This window comes from Sabethes cyaneus, chromosome 3 (assembly GCF_943734655.1).
Source record: "Sabethes cyaneus chromosome 3, idSabCyanKW18_F2, whole genome shotgun sequence".
Lineage (NCBI taxonomy): Eukaryota > Metazoa > Arthropoda > Insecta > Diptera > Culicidae > Sabethes > Sabethes cyaneus.
In genome coordinates, this window is record NC_071355.1 from 64,212,813 (window position 1) to 64,232,793 (window position 19,981).

Sequence of the window (19,981 nt, forward strand, 5' to 3'; positions counted from 1 at the left end):
ATACACAACCAACGATCTTGGTTTTTCAACAACAACCGATCGATCGATTAGTTTCGAGTGAGATGCGTTCAACTGTTGCCAGTGGCTTTATTTTCCTTGATTCCATCTACGAAATCATGGACAACGCCGTCAGTTCCATGGTCGGCCACTGAGCCACTGGAGATCGCTTTCATAAATCATGAAATTGTGTTCAACAATGTTGCTAGATCGTGATTAGCGGCAATATTAACGAAAGGAAAAATTGCCGTTTCTATAAAGCTTCATTTAAAAATAGGCCAGTTTCGAATGCGTATCCTTTTGGCCACTTGTTGATGCCTTCAAATCAGGCATTCTGTCAACATCATGGACACAACCTAGCTCTCCTACTTATTAAAAAGTCTAATTTTAGAAAACCATTCTCAAAACGCTCCATTTCTTTCTCTTTTCAGCCAACGCACCGTACAGGAAACCAAAGGATGGGACGTCTTCCGGGATCCTCCGATCAAGGAGGACACCGGCTCGATGGCCGACCAGGCCTGCCTGGAGCTGACGATCAAAATCCTGAAAATCTTCGCGTACCTGTTGACGTTCGTCATCGTGCTGGCGGGAGGGGTGATCGCGAAAGGCTGTGTCCTATTTATGTCCTCGCAGTTGCGACGTAATCGTAAGATAACCTACTGCAACCGGGACCTAGCCCGGGACAAACAGTTCGTGGTAACGCTGCCCGAGGAGGAACGGATAGCGTGGATGTGGGCGCTGATGATCGCTTTTGCCGTGCCGGAGATCGGTGCCTTCATCCGATCGACCAGGATCTGTTTCTTCAAATCGATGAAGATGCCCCAGAAGTCGCACTTTTTGCTGGTGTTTCTGATGGAATCGTTCCACACGGTTGGGCTGGTGTTGCTGTTTTTCGTCGTCTTGCCGGAAGTCGACTCGGTGAAAGGGGCCATGCTGACCAACTGCCTTTGCGTGATACCCGGTTAGTGGTGCAAGTTGAATATAATGGAAAATTATCTTTAATTATCTTCTATTTTGCAGGAATGCTCGGTTTGTTTTCGCGGACCAACAAGGAAGGAAAGCGTGCCGTGAAAACTATCGTGGATTTAGCAGCGATTGCGGCGCAGATTACCGGCTTTGTGGTTTGGCCGTTGCTGGAAAACAGGGCAGTACTGTGGCTGATACCGATCACCGCTTTGCTAACGTCTTGTGGGTGGTGGGAAAACTACGTATCAGCGCAAAGCCCGTTTGGCTTTATCCGATCGATGGGTCGTGTTAAGGAAGATCTGAAGCAAACGCGCTACTTCACGTACATGTTCCTGTCGCTGTGGAAAATTATTTTGTTCTTCTGTTTCGTTTTGGTTGTTCTTTTCATACGAGGGGACGAAGTGGCCAACTTGTTCTCTTTGTTCGGAATAGGTTTTGGTCCTCATAAAATCGTGGTTGAAGAGGTTACTGTTGCGTTCAGTCAAGCTCTTCCGGATCTTCTAGAAGCATCTCAAGTAGGCGATACCGTTGACATTGATGCGTCCTATAATACGGTCACTTATGTACTGATCATTCAAATTCTTGGTGCCTACTTCTGCTACGTTTTCGGCAAGTTTGCCTGTAAGATCTTGATTCAAGGTTTCAGTTATGCTTTCCCGGTGAATCTAACCATTCCTGTGGCCATCTCTCTATTGATTGCTGCCTGTGGCATACGTAATGATGATCCGTGCTTTTTCCATGGCTCGATTCCGGATTACTTATTCTTTGAAAGTCCTCCGGTGTTTCGGTTGAGCGATTTTGCCAACCGTCAAATGGCTTGGGCCTGGCTTTTGTGGCTCCTGTCACAAACGTGGATAACGCTTCACATATGGACACCAAAATGTGAACGTCTGGCCAACACGGAGAAATTGTTCGTTACACCGATGTACAATGCTCTGTTGATCGATCAATCGATGGCCATGAACAGACGGCGGGATGATCAGGCCGACGTCAAAACGGAGGACCTGGCGGAGATCGAAAAGGAAAAAGGTGATGAATACTATGAGACGATTTCGGTTCACACAGATGGTTCGGCTCTGCCTAGGCCCAGCGTAAAATCTTCTGATCACATCACCCGGATCTACGCTTGTGCCACCCTATGGCACGAGACGAAAGAAGAGATGATGGTGTTCCTGAAGTCTATCATGCGGATGGATGAAGATCAGTGCGCCAGACGGGTTGCCCAAAAGTACCTGCGCATCGTCGATCCGGATTATTACGAGTTTGAAAGTAAGTTCTTCTAAGTTCTAAATTTTATGTGAATAACTACAATTGGTTTTCCAATTAGCACACATCTTCTTCGATGACGCCTTTGAAATTTCCGATCACAGCGACGATGATATTCAGTGTAATCGTTTCGTGAAAATTCTTGTTGATACCATCGATGAAGCTGCTTCCGAGGTTCATCAAACCAACATACGACTGCGACCGCCGAAAAAGTATCCTACCCCCTACGGAGGTCGACTGGTTTGGACCTTACCGGGTAAGACTAAATTGATTGCTCATCTAAAGGATAAGGATCGCATCCGACATCGTAAGCGCTGGTCACAGGTTTGTGTGAATGACTTTTGATAACTTTAACTGTAATTTCATGGTTATTATGCTACGACAGGTTATGTACATGTACTATCTTCTCGGACATCGACTAATGGAACTACCAATATCCGTCGATCGTAAGGATGTTATGGCTGAGAATACGTATCTGCTTACTCTGGACGGAGATATTGATTTCAATCCTAGTGCCGTAACACTGCTGGTGGATCTGATGAAGAAAAACAAGAATCTGGGAGCAGCCTGTGGTCGTATTCATCCAGTAGGTTCAGGACCGATGGTATGGTATCAAAAGTTCGAGTACGCCATCGGTCATTGGCTGCAGAAAGCAACGGAGCATATGATCGGTTGTGTACTTTGTAGCCCGGGATGTTTCTCACTCTTCAGAGGTAAGCATATGACAACTTTGAACTAAAACAGGAAACTAATAAAATTATACTTTTCACAGGCAAAGGTCTCATGGACGACAACGTGATGCGTAAATATACGACCCGATCGGATGAAGCACGCCACTACGTACAGTACGATCAGGGAGAGGATCGATGGTTGTGTACACTGCTGCTGCAGCGAGGCTACCGTGTCGAGTATTCAGCTGCCTCCGATGCCTACACTCACTGTCCGGAAGGTTTCAACGAATTCTACAACCAACGTCGTCGCTGGGTACCGTCCACAATCGCAAATATTATGGACCTCCTGATGGACTATAAACGTACGATCAAAATCAACGACAATATTTCGCTGCTGTACATTTTCTACCAAATGATGTTGATGGGTGGTACCATTCTTGGTCCCGGTACGATCTTTCTTATGTTGGTGGGAGCTTTCGTGGCTGCGTTCAAAATTGACAACTGGACCTCGTTCTACTACAACATTATACCCATCCTGCTGTTCATGTTGGTTTGCTTCACGTGTAAATCGAACATACAATTACTTCTGGCACAAATATTATCAACAATGTACGCACTGATCATGATGGCCGTCATCGTCGGTACAGCCTTACAGTTGGGCGAGGACGGCATCGGAAGTCCATCGGCAATTTTCTTGATAGCAATGACAGGGTCATTCTTTATAGCAGCATGTCTTCATCCGCAGGAGTTCTGGTGTATCGCATCCGGATTGATCTACCTTCTTTCGATTCCATCCATGTACTTGTTGTTGATTTTGTACTCCATCATTAATTTGAATGTCGTTTCCTGGGGTACTCGAGAAGTAGTGGCGAAAAAGACCAAAAAGGAAATGGAACAAGAGAAAAAAGAAGCCGAAGAGGCTTCCAAACGAGCCAAGCAAAAATCGCTTCTCGGTTTCCTACAGGGTGGAGCAGATTCTAACTCCGACGAAGAGGGTTCTATCGAACTCTCCATTGCGGGACTGTTCCGATGTCTGCTTTGCACTCACGGAAAAACCACTGATGAAAAAGCCCAACTGATTCACATTGCTGACGCACTGGATTCAATCACAAAAAAGATCGACGTTCTAGAAAAGCACGTCGATCCACATGCTCATCACACACGAAAGCGCACTGCCTCAGCTGGATCGAAGGACCACCACTTGGGATCAGTGGCGGAAGATACCGAGGACGAGGATGAATCCGATTCGGAAACCTCCACGCTGCAGAGAAACGAACGAGACTTCCTAACGAACCCGTACTGGATCGAGGATCCGGATCTGAAGAAAGGCGAAGTTGATTTTATCTCCAGCACCGAGATCCAGTTTTGGAAGGATCTAATCGATCAGTATCTGTACCCGATCGATCAAAACAAGGAAGAACAGGTACACGATTTACCAACATCCTCATAACAACACAAATTCCAAGTTCTATTCTTTCCACAGGCACGTATAGCACACGATCTGAAAGAGCTCCGTGATTCATCCGTTTTCGGATTTATCATGATCAATGCTCTGTTCGTTTTGATCGTATTTTTGCTTCAGTTGAACAAGGATAACATCCACGTCAAATGGCCGCTGGGTGTCAAAACCAATATAACCTATGACGAAGCTACTCAAGAGGTAACACACGGGAGGCACTCGAAAGCGTTCCGGTCATAATCGTCTGCCCACGCCCACGCTCTCGCTCAGAGCCTTCATCAACCTCTTCAAGTGCAGCGTAAAATGGACGACTATACCCGCTTCGAGTGTCTCCTGTTCCGACAGTCATTAAACTGTTTTTTTTCTCTTTTTTTCTTCTTTTTCTCTTTACCACACCAATATAACCAAAAATTTGGACTGCGAAATCGCATCTGTAAAAAAAAAACAAAATCCCGCTCTTAAACTGTTTCGGCCTACAACACCCTGCAAAATTTTTTTCGAAAAAAAATCACTGACCTGAACGTTGACTACCAATATAATGCGCGCAACAACCGAAATCCGTGCATCAACCGTGCTCAACAACCGCGCACATCAACAACAGGCGCGCATTGCCACAGACCTGATCGAGTTGCGAAACAAATCGGTGTTTGCCTTCTTCATGTTCAACGCACTGTTCGTACTGATCGTATTTTTGCTGCAACTGAACAAAGATAAATTGCACATAATCTGGCCGTTGGGCGTAAAGACCAACATTACCTATGACGAGGTCACGGCCGAGGTTTGCTACAATTGAAGTTTTCTTTTTATTGTTTCTTTACACACACCTATTAATAATGTTTCCACTTTTTGCTAATCTCAATTGTGATTTCACAATTTCACAAAACCCTCCCCCACAAAACAAAAAGCCTTACACTGGTATAAATGTGTTCTGTTTATTTCTAATGTAACTTCACCCCTAAACTAAAGCATCTTTCAGAGGTACTCTTCTAAGGTTCTCTCTGTTCTATGTGTCTGTGTCCTAGCAAACACCCCCACGCTAACTGCATCCCTGCAACAACAACAAAAAAAGGTGGCTAACTGGTGGTCCTAACTTGGTATGCCTTTTACAAAAGTTTTAGCGTATTTAGGCGCATGTTTTCGAGATAGATTAAATTGGAAAACCACTCTAATTAGTTATAAATGTTGTTATCATTTAAGTATTACTGAGGTATTTTATTTTGTGAACAGGGATTAGAGTTTTAAGGGGAAATGCTAAAATGCTAGTCATCGTATTTTCAATCACAGGCTGGGAGGTACTGTTGGAGTCAGTTGTCTTCACTGGTGTGCCCAGAATTGGGGACGCTGAGACGCATACCTACCTCCTGGCTGAAACTTAATGTAAACTCAATAGACCGTTACAGCACCGCCGTACCCTTCTATTAGGTAGTCGCTCAGAAAGTGTGCGGAAAATGGTGAAAATGGAAGAGCGCTCATTTGGCTATCAACGGGGTAGCAATCGCAATCGCATATAGCGCCGTAAATACAAAAGATAGAACTATACTTTCTTCAACAATAATTTTAGTCACTTTAACAGCTTATGTCATTCGTGGCTTCTGCGGGGTTGGGATTTGAACCCAAGTCCTCGGCGTGAGAGACGTGAATGCTGACCACTACGCCGCGACTGATCCCCGCTCAACAATAATGTAGATAATAATTAGCACTGTACAATTGCCCTTTACACTACTTTTTCGAGCTCTGTTTCGTTGAGGCGCTGCAGTCAAATGAGAATCTATTAAGGAAACATCCTAGAATGAAGCCTGCTTGCAGGGGATAAAATACTCCGAGCGCCTCCATTGCAATGCAAACTTCTTCGAAACTTCTTCCTCTTTTAGCAGCTTTGAGTCGAGGGCTCTTACCGGGCTAGTCAAGTCATCTAGCACGTTAGGTCTCTCTATTTCTGGGTCCAGTGGGGTTCTTGAAAAGATCACATTTCACTACACAGTCATCCGGCATCCCTGTGACATGGTCGACCGATTGTAGTCTCTGAATTTTCCCCAGGTGAACGATCGGAAATTCTCCAAGTACTCCCTGAAGCCCATGGTTATGTTCTCTAGAGCCTCTTCCTATCATATATTTGGTTTTCAACTCATTAATTTTCAGCTAAATCCCCCTAGCTTCCATTTTTATTCAGGCGTAGCTTGCCTCCGCCGTCACAATGTTTCTAGTAATAGCATCAAGATCATCTGCGAAGGCTAGGAGTTGACTACTTGTGCTGCATTTATTTATTTTTTTTTTTTTTTTTGATTATAGACGGATTTCACGCCAACTCGTCTATGGGGTTGGCAGCACCCTCTCAGATTTCAATGACTCTTTTTGTGTGCAAAGAGTTGATGTCAATAAACAACTTTGCATACTTAGTTTTCCGAAAATTGGTCTAGACTAACTTTTGGAAAGGGCTTAATTTTTTTATTATAAATAATATAACGCGAAAAGTATAGGACCTACAAAAATGATCTCTGGGTAACTTTTAGAAAATCTTCTGAATTTTCATAAAAAATACTAAAAAAATAAAAATTAATTTCTACATTTCTTCTAAAAAGCATTTTAAAAACTTAGAAATTGATGAAATTTTTTTGGAGATAAATAATTATATGACCTACAATTCTTCCATGCATCGCAAAATGGGCATATTTAAGGAAAAACAAAAACTTTTTCCGGAAAAAGGTATTTCAGTATTTTCGAAAATTAGGGTAACCAACCTATTTTGGACCCCATCAGCAGCTGTACAAAATTTGGACACTTGCATTTGATTTTGCTGTAAGTGTCCAAATTATGTACAGCTGCTGAGGGGGTCCAAAATACGTTGGTTACCCTATAGCACCTACAAAAATATTAACTATGAGTGACTTTTACAAAATTGTTTGATTTTTCATAAAAAAAATACTGAAAAAAATAAAAATCATTTCTACACTGAACAAAAAGCATTTTAAAAACTAAAATGCTATTTTCCAAAAAAGCTCATCTCGAAGATTAGTGAAGTTTTTTTATGGTAGATAATTATATGGCCTACAAATCTCTCGTACATTGCCAAATGGGCATATTTAAGTTTTTTTCAAATAAATACTTTTTCAAGGCCTTTCCGGGAAAAAAGGTTTTTGTTAGAAAAACTGCAAGGTATACAACCCTAAGGGTTGTACGAAAGGGTGACGTAGGACTATATCAGATCATCAGATAAAAGACTAATGTAAACTGCATTTCTGGCATATGTATGCTAATAAGAATCTGTGAGTGCCATTGTTTAAGTGAATGTTTAAAAGAGAAGCGCAAAATATTCAGATTGAATTCTTAATTTAATGCAATGGTGACTTTGAAAATACGTGGACGGGGGTTCATAACTACAATGCCTGCAACCTTTGAGGCATAGAATTTCTTTTAAAAATCACTTGTGTGCATTATAAAGGTTGAAATGGTAATGAATTATCCTCCTACCACAGGGGTAAGGGGTCTCAAAGCATCATAAAATAAATAAATTCAAAATAAATTCGTGTCTCCAAAAAACCCCACAAGCCAAATTTGGTGCCATTTGCTTGTTTAGTTCGCGAGTTATGAAGAAATTTGTATTTCATTTGTTTGGGATCTCCTCTTCTTAAAGAAAGCAAAGGTTCTATTACATTATAGAAAAATTCCTTCCCCCCTGTTAAAAGACGGATGGGTCTCATTATACCATAGAAAAAATTCCTGCTTTCCAAAACCCCCACATGCCAAATTTGGTTTCACTTGCTTAATTAGTTCTAGAGTTATGACGAAATTTGTATTTCATTTGTATGGGAGCCCCCCTTCTTAGAAGAAAAAGGGGTCTCAGTACGCCATAGAAAAACATCTTACCTCAAAAAACCCCCACAAGCTAATTTTGGTTCCCTTTGCTCGAATAGTTTTCGAGTTATGAGGAAATTTGAATATTATTGGTATGGGGGCCCCCTCCTAAAGAGGGGAGTGGTCTTAATTTACCAAAGAAAAAATTCTTGTCTTCTGAAACCCCTATATTCCAAATTTGGTTCCATTTGCTTGATTAGTTCTAGAGTTTTGAGGAAATTTGTTTTCATTTGTACGGGGGCCCCCCTCTTAGAAGGAGAAGAGGTCTTAGTACACCGTAGAAAATTAATCCTGCCTTCTGAAACGCCTACATGCCAAATTTGGTTCCATTTGCATGATTAGTTCTTGAGTTTTGAGTAAATTTGTGTTTCATTTGTAGCAGCCCCCCTCTTACGCCCCCCTTAAAAAATTTCTGGTCATTTTATCTATCCAACGACATATAAATTGTGCAGTTTCGTTCAGTAGTTTAGTAGTTATTAGCATTTAAAATCTTTCATTCAAACGTTACACTTCTATTTTCGTTTTCATAAAGTGCTACCCAGTCCCAGTATAGTAAACAAAGACGTAGTCCTACGTCAAAAATTTTTTCCCTTAAATATGCCCATTTTGTGACGTATGAAAGAATTGTAGGACATATAATTACCTATCTTCAAAAGAAAATTCATCAATTTCCGAGATAGGCTTTAAGAAAAATCGAATTTTTTTTTCAGTGTAGAAATGATTTTTATTTTTTACAGTATTTTTTTATGAAATCCATTTTGATTTTCTATTTCTATTGATGATTTTCTAAAAGTCACCCATATTTTTCCGGAAACGACCTAAAAAAATTTTTGTCAGAAATACTGTATTCCGGACATCCGGAGATATCGGAATGTGAAAATTTGTTCAGTAGCTACACGGTCTCCCATAAAATCCGCTACTAGGGATAGAAGATGTAACACGACCTTGTAGGCTGCGTTGATCAGCGCAATACCGCGGTAATTATACACTCAAAAAAATCGGCACGTCAAGTTTACGTGAAAACATAGGTACTTCTCATCCATCACACTTTTCATGTAACATTCACGTGAATTATTGGTAACTCGCACTCATACTAACCAGTTTACGTGCGATCGCGGTAAAATTTATCAACTTTTCCATTAACTAGGGCATGAACTTCATGTAAGTTGCTGTAAAGAAGTTTACATGATTTTTCACGTGGATGCGACGTGTCGATTTTTTTGAGTGTAGCAACTGGGCCAATCGTTCTTTTTGTAGATGGGACAAACCACACCTTCCATCCACTCTTCCAGTAGTTTCGCCTCTTCGCAAAGCCTGAAAATTATCCAATGAAATACCATTGCTACTGGTCGATCCTTTTCGGCGGCTTAATTAGTTTTCAGGTGTACGGCTTCTCCGTGGATCTCTTCGAGATCGGGAGCTGAGACACTGGTATCGTTTGTAGGTATTTCTGGGTTACCTTTCGTTCCACCTCCTTTTGTTGTATCGCCATTGAGATGCCATCGAAGAACTGCATCCACCTGTCGACCGCCGCGCGTCGTCTGTGATAAGGTTTCCCTCCTCGTTCCCTACATCACCATTTTGTGTTTATTGCACTCTTTGTGTAAATTCTGAGCATATTTGGTCACAAAAATGTGTAGACATACGTGTCCAAACTAACTTCCAGGATACGATCGCAGCTGGATCTAGATATTTGAACACTTTGAAATCTTCCTGCTTCTACTCCATTAGCAGCTGTATGACGAACTTGTCTCCATTGCGCTTGGTCGTAGGCTACTCGTTGCCAATTCGTTGAACGTGTAGACACACGCAAGTCCCTAGTTTTCCCTCCGCAAGACGTTTCGATTTACACAAAGCTGATGATGTAAAAAACACTATTCGAACCGGTAGGCTTTTACGAACTTGAGACTTAATTTTGTTTACAGAAGTTATACGCGAACTTATCGAAAAGTGTTGCAAGCTATTTTTGACGAAGTACAAGAAAGGTGGAAAGTGGCGCTGGCGTATCAATTGAAAGCAGCAAACACTACTTGGCGTAATTCCCATCGTGCACCGGACGAAAGTCGGGAGCCTATCATGGGATGGACACGTGGAAACTTGCAAGGGTACCGGACGACTTTGCAGCCAAATCTGTTCTCTTCAAAAACATTGAAATGTTGGTGATCGTGATATTTCCAGAAACATCCACTAGCCGCTGAAGTTCAACATAATATGAAGTATCTCCAATCATATTAGGTAGTGTGACGGCATGTGTACCGTTCTTCGATCAGCCATCTGGAAACAGCAACTTTAGATCATTGACGAATAGCGTGACAAGCAATGATCTTAAATTACAACCCTGCGGTACTTAAAATATATTGGAGAGTTGTGATAAAAACTGCAAACTCTTCTTCACACGAGAGTGCATTTCATGCATAGCACAGCATGAATTTTCAAAACCTCCGCCACTCTCTGCTCCCCGTTTGTATTCCGTCAAAAATAGTCCCCATCACCATTCCGTCAAATACGGCAAGTGCACGTATGTCTTCCGTAAGCAAAGTTACCGTTTCAATTCCGTAGAGGACTACCGGTCTAATTAGCGTTTTGTACATCGTCAGCTTGGTGAAGGCGGCGTATGCTCCTTGATCGAAGCGACTTGCGAAGGGAAAAGTAAGCTCGATTTCCAGCTTGAATGCGTCGTTGGATCTCCTTACTCGTATAATTGTCGACGGTGATCAGAGATCTCAAATATACGAACTGGTCGGTGTTAAATCTAAAATTAAAAAAATAAATTAATAACAGCAAACGATTAAGAATTTCTTAAGCTACATTTGACTCTAATCAGATTACATAAATGTTACAAACAGCCAGAGAGATGAAATGATTTCGAATGATTGATAGCTTTAAACTACACAGCAGCAGCAAACTTTGAACGCGTTTACCTTTGAAGTCTCTAGCAAAGCAAGCAAGCAAAGCCTGGATGCTAATTCCGTTATCGAAATTTGACCTTCTGTTTGTATACGACAGACTTCGCAACCAGCTGTTAGAATACAGGACAGTGCGGGGTTAGTGCTACGATCCTATTGACTCTAACAGCCTAACAACCTTTGAAGTCTCTACCTACCATATATTTGGTTTTCGACGCATTGATTTGTAAGCCTATCCTCCTAGGCCACGCTTTTCATCAGGCGTAGATTACCTTCACCGTCCCAAACAAAACGCGAAAAGAATACCGGGCGCAGGTTACAGCCTTGCGGGACTTTAAATTCAATTCACAGTTCACATCAGTTCACAAAAGAAATAATTCATACGAATAGTAAATAAATTTTATCTTTCTTTTTTATATATGACGATGCGCGATCATGGAGTTATTAAACTTTAAAAATTAATTAGCGCACTAGAGAGAAAAAATGCGAAGCAAAATTTTCAATAAGAATGCACTTTGATTAGATCGTTTGGAATACTCAACTGTTTTTGCACACAATGATGATTCCGAAAAATAAGAAATATTTAAGATTTTCAAAACAAGAATTTCAAAGAAAAAAGTATTCAAGATTTTCCCTTTCAAGCCAACGCTATTTGATACTAGGCTGCTTACATTTTAAATCCGTCTATTCATTATGAAATGTACATTTTCTTCCTCTAAACACGACTAGATATCGATACTTGTACCCGACGGAGTCAGTTTCTTCTGACAACTCTTAGTTTCAGATAAAATTATATGAAGTTTCGTTAGTACGTGTAAAACGTAGATTAATTGATATTTTACGTCTAAGAGTGATGTGACCTACTGGTTAGTTACTCCCTCTCAAATTGTTAATTTGAAGACAAATCATCAAAGTTCTACACAAAAGTTCACTATTCTTTCATTTATTCGCTAGCTTATAAGCAAACAGGCATACAAACTTATATGTACATCTACTATTTTCTAGCAGTTTTAAACAAAGTATTCTAATTTAAAGATAGATCAACTTCATATAACATGTACAAATCGAACTTTCTCGGATAAATAGTGATGTGGAAAATATTAAAAGCAAAAATTATGGAGGATGCATGTCTACACCTGCTTAACCGCATGGCTTCTGGGTGCAAAACTCTAGCGAGAGAGAAAAACAAGAAGCATGACCAGTTTCGAAATGCTGACAGTACAACCTAGCCACCAGGAGTAACCCTCTGCTATTTGCAAATAAAATCGGTGAAATGTTCAGTGCATGCGTGTTTGGACCCAGACATTGTGCGACTATTAACCAAACCCCTACTGACCGGTGTTAAATTTAAATCTGTTAATGGACAAACCCTCCAGAACCCCTGTGATGTTCCAAGCCCCCATTTCCAAAGTTCATCTTAGATCACTGCCATGTAACTAATAATGCTCCATCGTATCACATCACACAATTTTTAACGTAAAAAATCCATGTGACCAACTAACATGCTCCCTTACTTGCGCTTCGCAAGCAAAATGGCCAAATCTTGACCAAAAGATGTGCTAAAATTGACTAACATTATGTCATCAAAGCAAATGTTATCCGCAATCAGAACTAATCGCATTCCATACATTGGCTTGTTCGTGTGTAGGTACACATCTCGAAAGAATATCTACAACTGGAACCGATCGGGTTGGTGTTCGTGTTCTTTTTCGCTTTGATCCTGGTAATTCAGTTCACCGCCATGTTGTTCCATCGTTTTGGAACCCTGTCGCACATTCTGGCCTCAACCGAACTGAATTGGGGCTGCAATAAGAAGCCGGAGGAGCTTTCGCAAGATGCTCTTATAGATAAGGTAAGATTCCCCTATTGTTAACTTAACTGTTTCCCGATTAACGATGTTATTACTCGACCAGCACGCGGTGGAGATTGTGAAGAATCTTCAAAGGCTCCAAGGTATAGACGGGGACTACGATAACGACTCCGGTAGTGGACCGGATAGGATAGCTAGAAGACGCACGATTCAGAATCTGGAAAAAGCACGACAACCGCGACGGCAAATCGGGACGCTCGATGTAGCGTTCAAGAAACGTTTCCTCAAGCTGACCGCCGACGAAAATAACACCGGCACTCCGATCCTGACGCGTCGAATGACGATGCGTCGCGAAACGATACGAGCCCTGGAGGTTCGCAAAAATTCCGTGATGGCTGAGAGGCGCAAATCGCAAATGCAAACTCTGGGAGCTAATAACGAGTACGGAATTAGCGGTGTTAACGTGGTAAGTTTTGAACCGGAAAGGTGAATACCTCAGTTTGTTATAAAATTTATTTTTTTTAGACTAACAACAATGCTCCAGCACGTCCGACACGAATCTCCAATGCTGGTGTGAGCGTGAAGGATATTTTCAACGTAAATGGTGGTCCAGGAGGAGACATCTACGGGGTTACGGGGCAGGTAAATCAAGCCTACGAACCCGTTATCGAGGATGATGACCGCAACTCGCTCAGATTGCAACCCCGCAATCAGGTCACGTGGAGCAACAACAACGGACGGCTGTGACAAAACCGTGGCTCATATCTGTGCTTACTGACCTCTCTAGAAACGCAAGCACTGCAGCATGCTTCTGGCAAATAAGTCTCGCGGTCGAAGCGAGGTAATGCCGTTGCTCATTCTGGATAAGACCAATATGAGATAATTTATAGTTTAATTTAACAACGAATACTCCAAGCAATATGATTACTGCCGATATATTTTTTTTTGTCCTACGAAATAGTAATAATTTCCAACCGTATCCAACTATCAGAACAAGACGAATCTGCTGTATAAACTAAAAACTGCCAGCTGACTTAAGCAACCCATGCACGATGAAATTGAGCAAGAAAATACTCAGTAGATAACTACATATAGCACTAATGACATAAAGAATTCAGTTTTAAATATGAAGTCAAACAATATGAAACTATACTCTACATTCTCAATGGATAGCACGTGTGTTAAAAAAATTGATTTCGAATTTAACTGTAAAACAAAAGTAAGATTTAGGCCCCAACAAACTACTTCACATTATTCGGACGTAAACGGCAGCAGCTAAACCTGGAATGATTGTAAATATCTTTCAAGCTTGACTTTCAGTGACTTTTTTACACTATGTTTTGTATGTAAAAGGTTTTTCTTATAGAACGAATTATAAAACGAAGTGTTAAGGTATCTATTACTTGCGCCTCATTGTAAATCTTGAACGATACACACAAAAAAGTGGAAGAACTTAATAGACTTACTATACATTTTACGAAACAGTTTAAGAGTTTAAATGTGTGACCGAAAGAAAGTCCGTCTTTATCCTTTCAACCATTCGCTAGATCTCCTAGGTTAGGCTACTCCACCATGAACTTCTGGGCCTGTCTCTTCTTTGCTGTCCCTGAGGATTTCAATTGAGTGACTCCTTGCAGCTTACGTTCACTTCTTCCCTTAAGGTGTATCTGATCCACCTGCACCTACATTCCCGAGTATCTGTTTCTATCTGGCGCTAGTGCCCGATATCACTATTTGTAAGTCACATCGAGAGTCGCTTTGCTCGACTGGTCTACTTTTGGTATTATGTAAGTCACAAGCGACATGATTTTGTCGCGTAACTCTACTGAGTCAACCGCTAAGAAGTTAGTGACTCAACTGTCAGCAAATGACACAATCGTTGCACCTGCACCATAACCTTACCAACACGCTGCTGACAGCATTCTAAATGCTCTCTTCCCGAAACATTTCACCCACAATGTTCTCCACGGTCAGAGGAGGCATCTCACTCCGCACAGCGGCAAATCCTGGACATTCGAATGCCACATGGACGGATATTTCTTCTCCTTATTCGCATTCTCGAAAGACAGGTGTTGCTAAGTGTCCGAACCGATGCAGGTATTTCCTGAAGCAACCGCGCCCTGATAGAAACTGCGTTAGGTAAAAGTTAACTTCCCCATGTTTTCTATTTAGCCAGGTCGACAACAGCACCGGTATGAGCCTATGCTTCTATCTACCGTTTAACGCCATATCCCATTCCTCTTGCCATTAAGCCAAGGACTCCACTCGAGCTAGCCTTCGAACTCCTCTAGTTTCCTTTCTCGTGTAGCACTCTCTATCCTCCTCGGGAGTGATACTCACCTTTATTCTTGTTTACGGCCGTATGCTGCAGTCGCACAGTGGTCGGAAATTTAAAATTCTTGGCCAAAACCTCAAGATGATGAGATTCCATGTTTTTCGGGCTGCTGATTTCAAAAATGGCATTGAAAATGTGAAATTCAAAATGGTTGACCCAAAATGGCGGCCTTTTTTGTTAAATTTTCAAGTTTTTGATGTAAATTTAACCTAAAGGTGACTTTCAGGTCGTTGAGCTCAACAATAAAACTCAAAATGGCTGACCAATATGGAGAACCACTTTTGTATCTTTTAGTCCTTTTTAGTTTATATCTGGCTCAGCACGTTTTTTGGTCCCTTTTTCAAGAAACAAAATTGAATTAAAAACAACTTCAATTTAAAATCGCCTTATTTACCCTATTAAAATCGTAAAATTCTATATTCTATTAGGTTATGCAACATTACTTTAAAAAATAATATTAATCGGAGTGATCATCGCTGCTACTTTCATCACCGTCGCCGATTTTATCGCTGTCAGTGTCATTCAATGTTGTGTAGCGCAACAACGCGATTGCAAGAAATCATTCTTCGAAAAATATGTTCCATTATCTTCTCACTCGTATATTTCCTTGATGCTTTATATTCATGTTGCGCGATTCCCAAGCTCCAGAATTTGTGCGGACACTTTCCAATGTTCAATAATACGTCTTGCAGTATTTTCGTCATTAGAATTGCCCAACCCTGGTGTCGAGCGATCAATAAGCAAGTTTGAATGCTTATGCATGTTTGTATCTATAATTTCCACGTTTCAACCGTTTTCTGAGCGTTCACTTAATTCGGCAAATAATAATGTGGCCCATCTGCCTTAATTTCTCCTTTTGGAGACCCTGCTGCCAGTTACCCTCATCCATTCGTTAATTTACAGAAGCTATAAAATGAATCGTAAGAGTTATTATTAATAATCTGTCACATTAAGAACGATCAGATGCTGTTAGAGTCAGTAGGATCGTTGAACTAGCCCCGTAATTGTACTGTACTCGCAAAGTCTGTCGATAAAGAAGGGTAGTGTTTAATGACGGTTATCCCCTAGGCTTTGCTCTGCACCATCAACGATTTATTTGTAAAGAACAGGCTAATAGCTAAAAACATGTTAAAAACTAGCACAGGTTGTTTGGAGCATCAAAAGCTCACACGTCCGATTTCGCCTACAAGTGCGCGTCAACACTTAAATCTCCATTTTCTCGTGGAGTTGCAAATAGTTGCAAGAAAGCTACACACTCTCCGAACCGTCACAATCTGACGCTCACAAAAACATATAACATTCGACGGCACCTCGCGGCACAAAAAGTAAATGCCAATTTCATTGCGCGCGCTAATTGAAAAAAACTAGCATTTGTGAAGGAAACTTTAAGCGTTGTTAAAGTATGTATATAACGAAAAAAAACTGAATTCCCATATAACGCTAATGAACTACATACCTTCAGATACGTTATCCATTTTGGTTTATTGTTAGTTGATAATGCGATAACGAACCACATGCGTTATTGCCAAGAGCCACAAAACGAATGCAAGCCGCACTAGCGAAGAGTCTCTCATACACTGACGTTTAACAGTACGCCAAGCCACAAATCTACATTATCGATAGTTGATATGATAAAGTGACTTATTCTACGTGTAATTATGTCAGAATATGTCATGAATGATAACTTTCGATTTTGGAGGTTTTGGCCAGGTTTTTAAGGTTTCCAACCACTATGAGTCGTACGAATAGTTTGTTTCGAACAAATCGGGATCCACTATTTTCATATTCGAATGAACAAAAGGAAGGGGCGTTCGAACTTTTGAATTGATTCGAACGAAAACAAGAATACGAATCGGCTTAACTTTCGAACGAATATCATTCGGACGAAAACAAGAATAAGGTTGACTGACAGAAATCATCCCGGCAATGACGCATAATGCCTCGAGTGATACCGTTCTGTATGCACTCGCGACTCGCACGACCATAAGCCGGAATGTGCTGTTTAACTTCGCTACGTTTTTATTTTTCCACGCTGAAATCCATGCCGGACCCCTGTATCTGAGGATCGATAAGGAAACATTAGCAAGAAGACGACGTTTACTAGGTCCGTAGCTGTTTGGCGTAATTCTAGCCACTACGTTGATGGCCTTCATTGCTTTGTCACAGACACAGTCCATGTGGTTACAGTCGAACCGATCGTCGATCATCACCCCTAGCTGCTTCACTGCTCGCTTTGAGAGTATGGCATGCTCTCGTATTGTGATTTTCGCACGCTGCACCGCTTTGCAGTTACTGCCCAGCAGCACTTCCGTTTTGTGATGTGCTATCTCCAGCTTCACTTCCTGCAACCAATTTTCTATCATTCCAGTCGTCTCGGTGGCCAGCATTCCAAGCTCCCCCAGCGTCTCTCCTACTACCGACAGTAATATGTCGTCCGCAAAACCTACGATTATTGCCCGTTTGGATAGCTTCAGCGTTAGCACACCATTATACATTTCGTTCCAGAGGGTCGGTCCGAGGATGGAACCTTGAGGAACTCCAGCCGTAATGTCCACCGATCTCGGTCCTTTGGCAGTCTCCTGACTAGCACTCTGTTTTGGAAGTACCTCTTCAGGATCTTGCATAGGTAGCCAGGGACCCTCATTCTGTGCTGTGATGCGGCGATGGCTTCCCAGCTGGCGCTATTGAAGGCATTTTTGACAACGATCGTTATCACAGCGCAATATCGATCACCGTTTTTTTTCTGTTTGGCCGATTTTTCAGTCTTCTCCACTACAGTACGAATGGCATCGACCGTTGACCTGCCTGCCGAAAACCAAATTGCATCTTAGACAGACCGTGTGCGCTCTCCGTAAATTTCGTCAGCCTATTTAGGGGGATTTAGGAGGATTTTCCGAATCTATCTAGCAGACAGATTGGTCTATAGGATGCTGGATCATCAGGGCGCTTTCTCGGCTTGGGTAATAAAAGTAAAGTTATTTTTAGATACAAATTGTGCCTCTTCCTCCGTCTACTGTAGTCAAACCACCGGACGAGAAGTTTAATCTAATTCGTTTTACTGGTGGGACGATGAAATTTCGATTTCGAAATATGTCGCACGCTTAATAAGGGGGTTGTGGAATCTCTTTTGTCCAGTCCGATGTTTTTCAAAAGATCATCACTACCGACGGCCTAGGAGGATGAATGGAGGAAGATTCAATTATAGCTTGGATCGATCCATGGATCCCCCAGCTTGGATAGAAGATTGCGGTAAATAACTTCTTAAGCATTGCTTTAATGACCCTCCCTTACCTCATTTTCCGCTCTCTTCCCTTCACACCTGATCCCAATCTGTTGAATCCTGTCGACTCTGTGTTTCGTTACTTTCTTCTACCGTTCCCTCCGTTAATTGTAAAAAAATACCGTTATAAAAATTAATTATATGCCTGACCTCATTTCAAGGTTAAGACAAAAAACACGAGGTTGGTGCATCTAGAGTACTTGATATTATGCTAATAAAAAATAGAAGAAGAAGCAGTGATTCTACTATGGATACAACTCGTTTTTAAAAAGAAATAACAAACCATTCATTTCTTTTTCCAACTTCAAGACAAAACTTGTTTGTTTATACAATGTTTTTAGTTTCACCACCAAGAACAAGAATGTACAAATTATTATCTGAGCCCACCCTGGAGCATACCACATAAACTTGACCATAGGAAAAACATGGTATTCTCAAATCTACTCCATATTGTTTGAAAGATTGCCCCTGTGACTTATTGACTGTTATCAAAAACGCAAGTCTCACCGGGAACTGTAGCCTTTTGAAACAGAACGGAAAATCCGATGCTGCGACTGGTATTCGAGGGAGAAATACTGTTTCACTTTCTCCTTTTCCTGTTAGAATAGCTACTTCCATGACTTTGCCAAGCATTCTTTTCAAACGCAACCATATGCCATTACTGGAGTTATGCCGGAACATACAAACGTGCTCCCATTCCATTCATGTCATCGCAGTTCGAGGTTTACAATCTGTTCAATTTCAACTTGATATTTGGGACTTTCAACTCAAAAACTGAAAAATTATTAACAACACGCCACTAAAATTTAAATATGCTTTGTTATTGATCGATAATATATTAATAATTACCTCTTATCAGTATATTAATAGCTAATCACTTACTTAAATTAGTTTTTTTTTCTCTATTATACCGACAGCATCAAGTGTATTCTTTATTTTGCACTCAACATCCCTCTAAAACTGCGTTCAACAACGATCAAGGCCAAGAGCAACGCCATGTTTGCCATGGGTGCACCTGAGTCTGCCCGCACACACCGGTATCGTAGCGGCATCAAATCTCCTGTTTGAATAATATTTAATATATATTAACACATCTGAACTTTGGCAGCCAGCACTTGGGTTGAGAACCAGCGCTGCGATATCCTGATCACTGCTCAATCTCAGACCATCTGCTGCTTGTCTACATCGTACTGTGGTTTGCTGCTGTGCGATGCCGTGGTCGTACCTTCTGCGCTCGTTTCTCGGCTAGCTAATCGCTAGTGACGATTGTTTTTCGGTATTTACAATAACCTGCACAATGTAGCCAGACTGTATGTGGGCCTCTTCGACGTGCATCTTATCACCTAACAGCTTGCCCCCGTAGAACCATCGCTGGGTAAATGCATCGATCCCTTCTTGGGCCTAAAAGGTAAACATTGTCATTATTCTCATCATTGGCT

The 19,981-nt window shown here is 41.4% G+C and overlaps 2 protein-coding genes across 2 annotated transcripts in view; one reads left to right on the forward strand and one right to left on the reverse strand.

The window, feature by feature from the left end:
* LOC128744070 (chitin synthase chs-2) overlaps window positions 1-13,674 on the forward strand; it is a 35,568-nt gene extending 21,894 nt beyond the window's left edge. The window contains exons 2-10 of the mRNA XM_053840834.1: window positions 429-958; window positions 1,018-2,232; window positions 2,291-2,553; window positions 2,615-2,942; window positions 3,002-4,323; window positions 4,384-4,560; window positions 12,766-12,969; window positions 13,031-13,393; window positions 13,453-13,674. Coding sequence (XP_053696809.1) covers window positions 429-958; window positions 1,018-2,232; window positions 2,291-2,553; window positions 2,615-2,942; window positions 3,002-4,323; window positions 4,384-4,560; window positions 12,766-12,969; window positions 13,031-13,393; window positions 13,453-13,674 — 4,624 coding nt within the window. The remainder of the gene's footprint in view (window positions 1-428; window positions 959-1,017; window positions 2,233-2,290; window positions 2,554-2,614; window positions 2,943-3,001; window positions 4,324-4,383; window positions 4,561-12,765; window positions 12,970-13,030; window positions 13,394-13,452) is intronic.
* A 5,688-nt stretch (window positions 13,675-19,362) lies between these two features.
* LOC128744076 (ubiquitin domain-containing protein 1) overlaps window positions 19,363-19,981 on the reverse strand; it is a 31,212-nt gene continuing 30,593 nt past the window's right edge. The window contains exon 4 of the mRNA XM_053840842.1: window positions 19,363-19,943. Within this exon, the coding sequence (XP_053696817.1) occupies window positions 19,788-19,943 (156 nt within the window). The 3' untranslated portion in view covers window positions 19,363-19,787. The remainder of the gene's footprint in view (window positions 19,944-19,981) is intronic.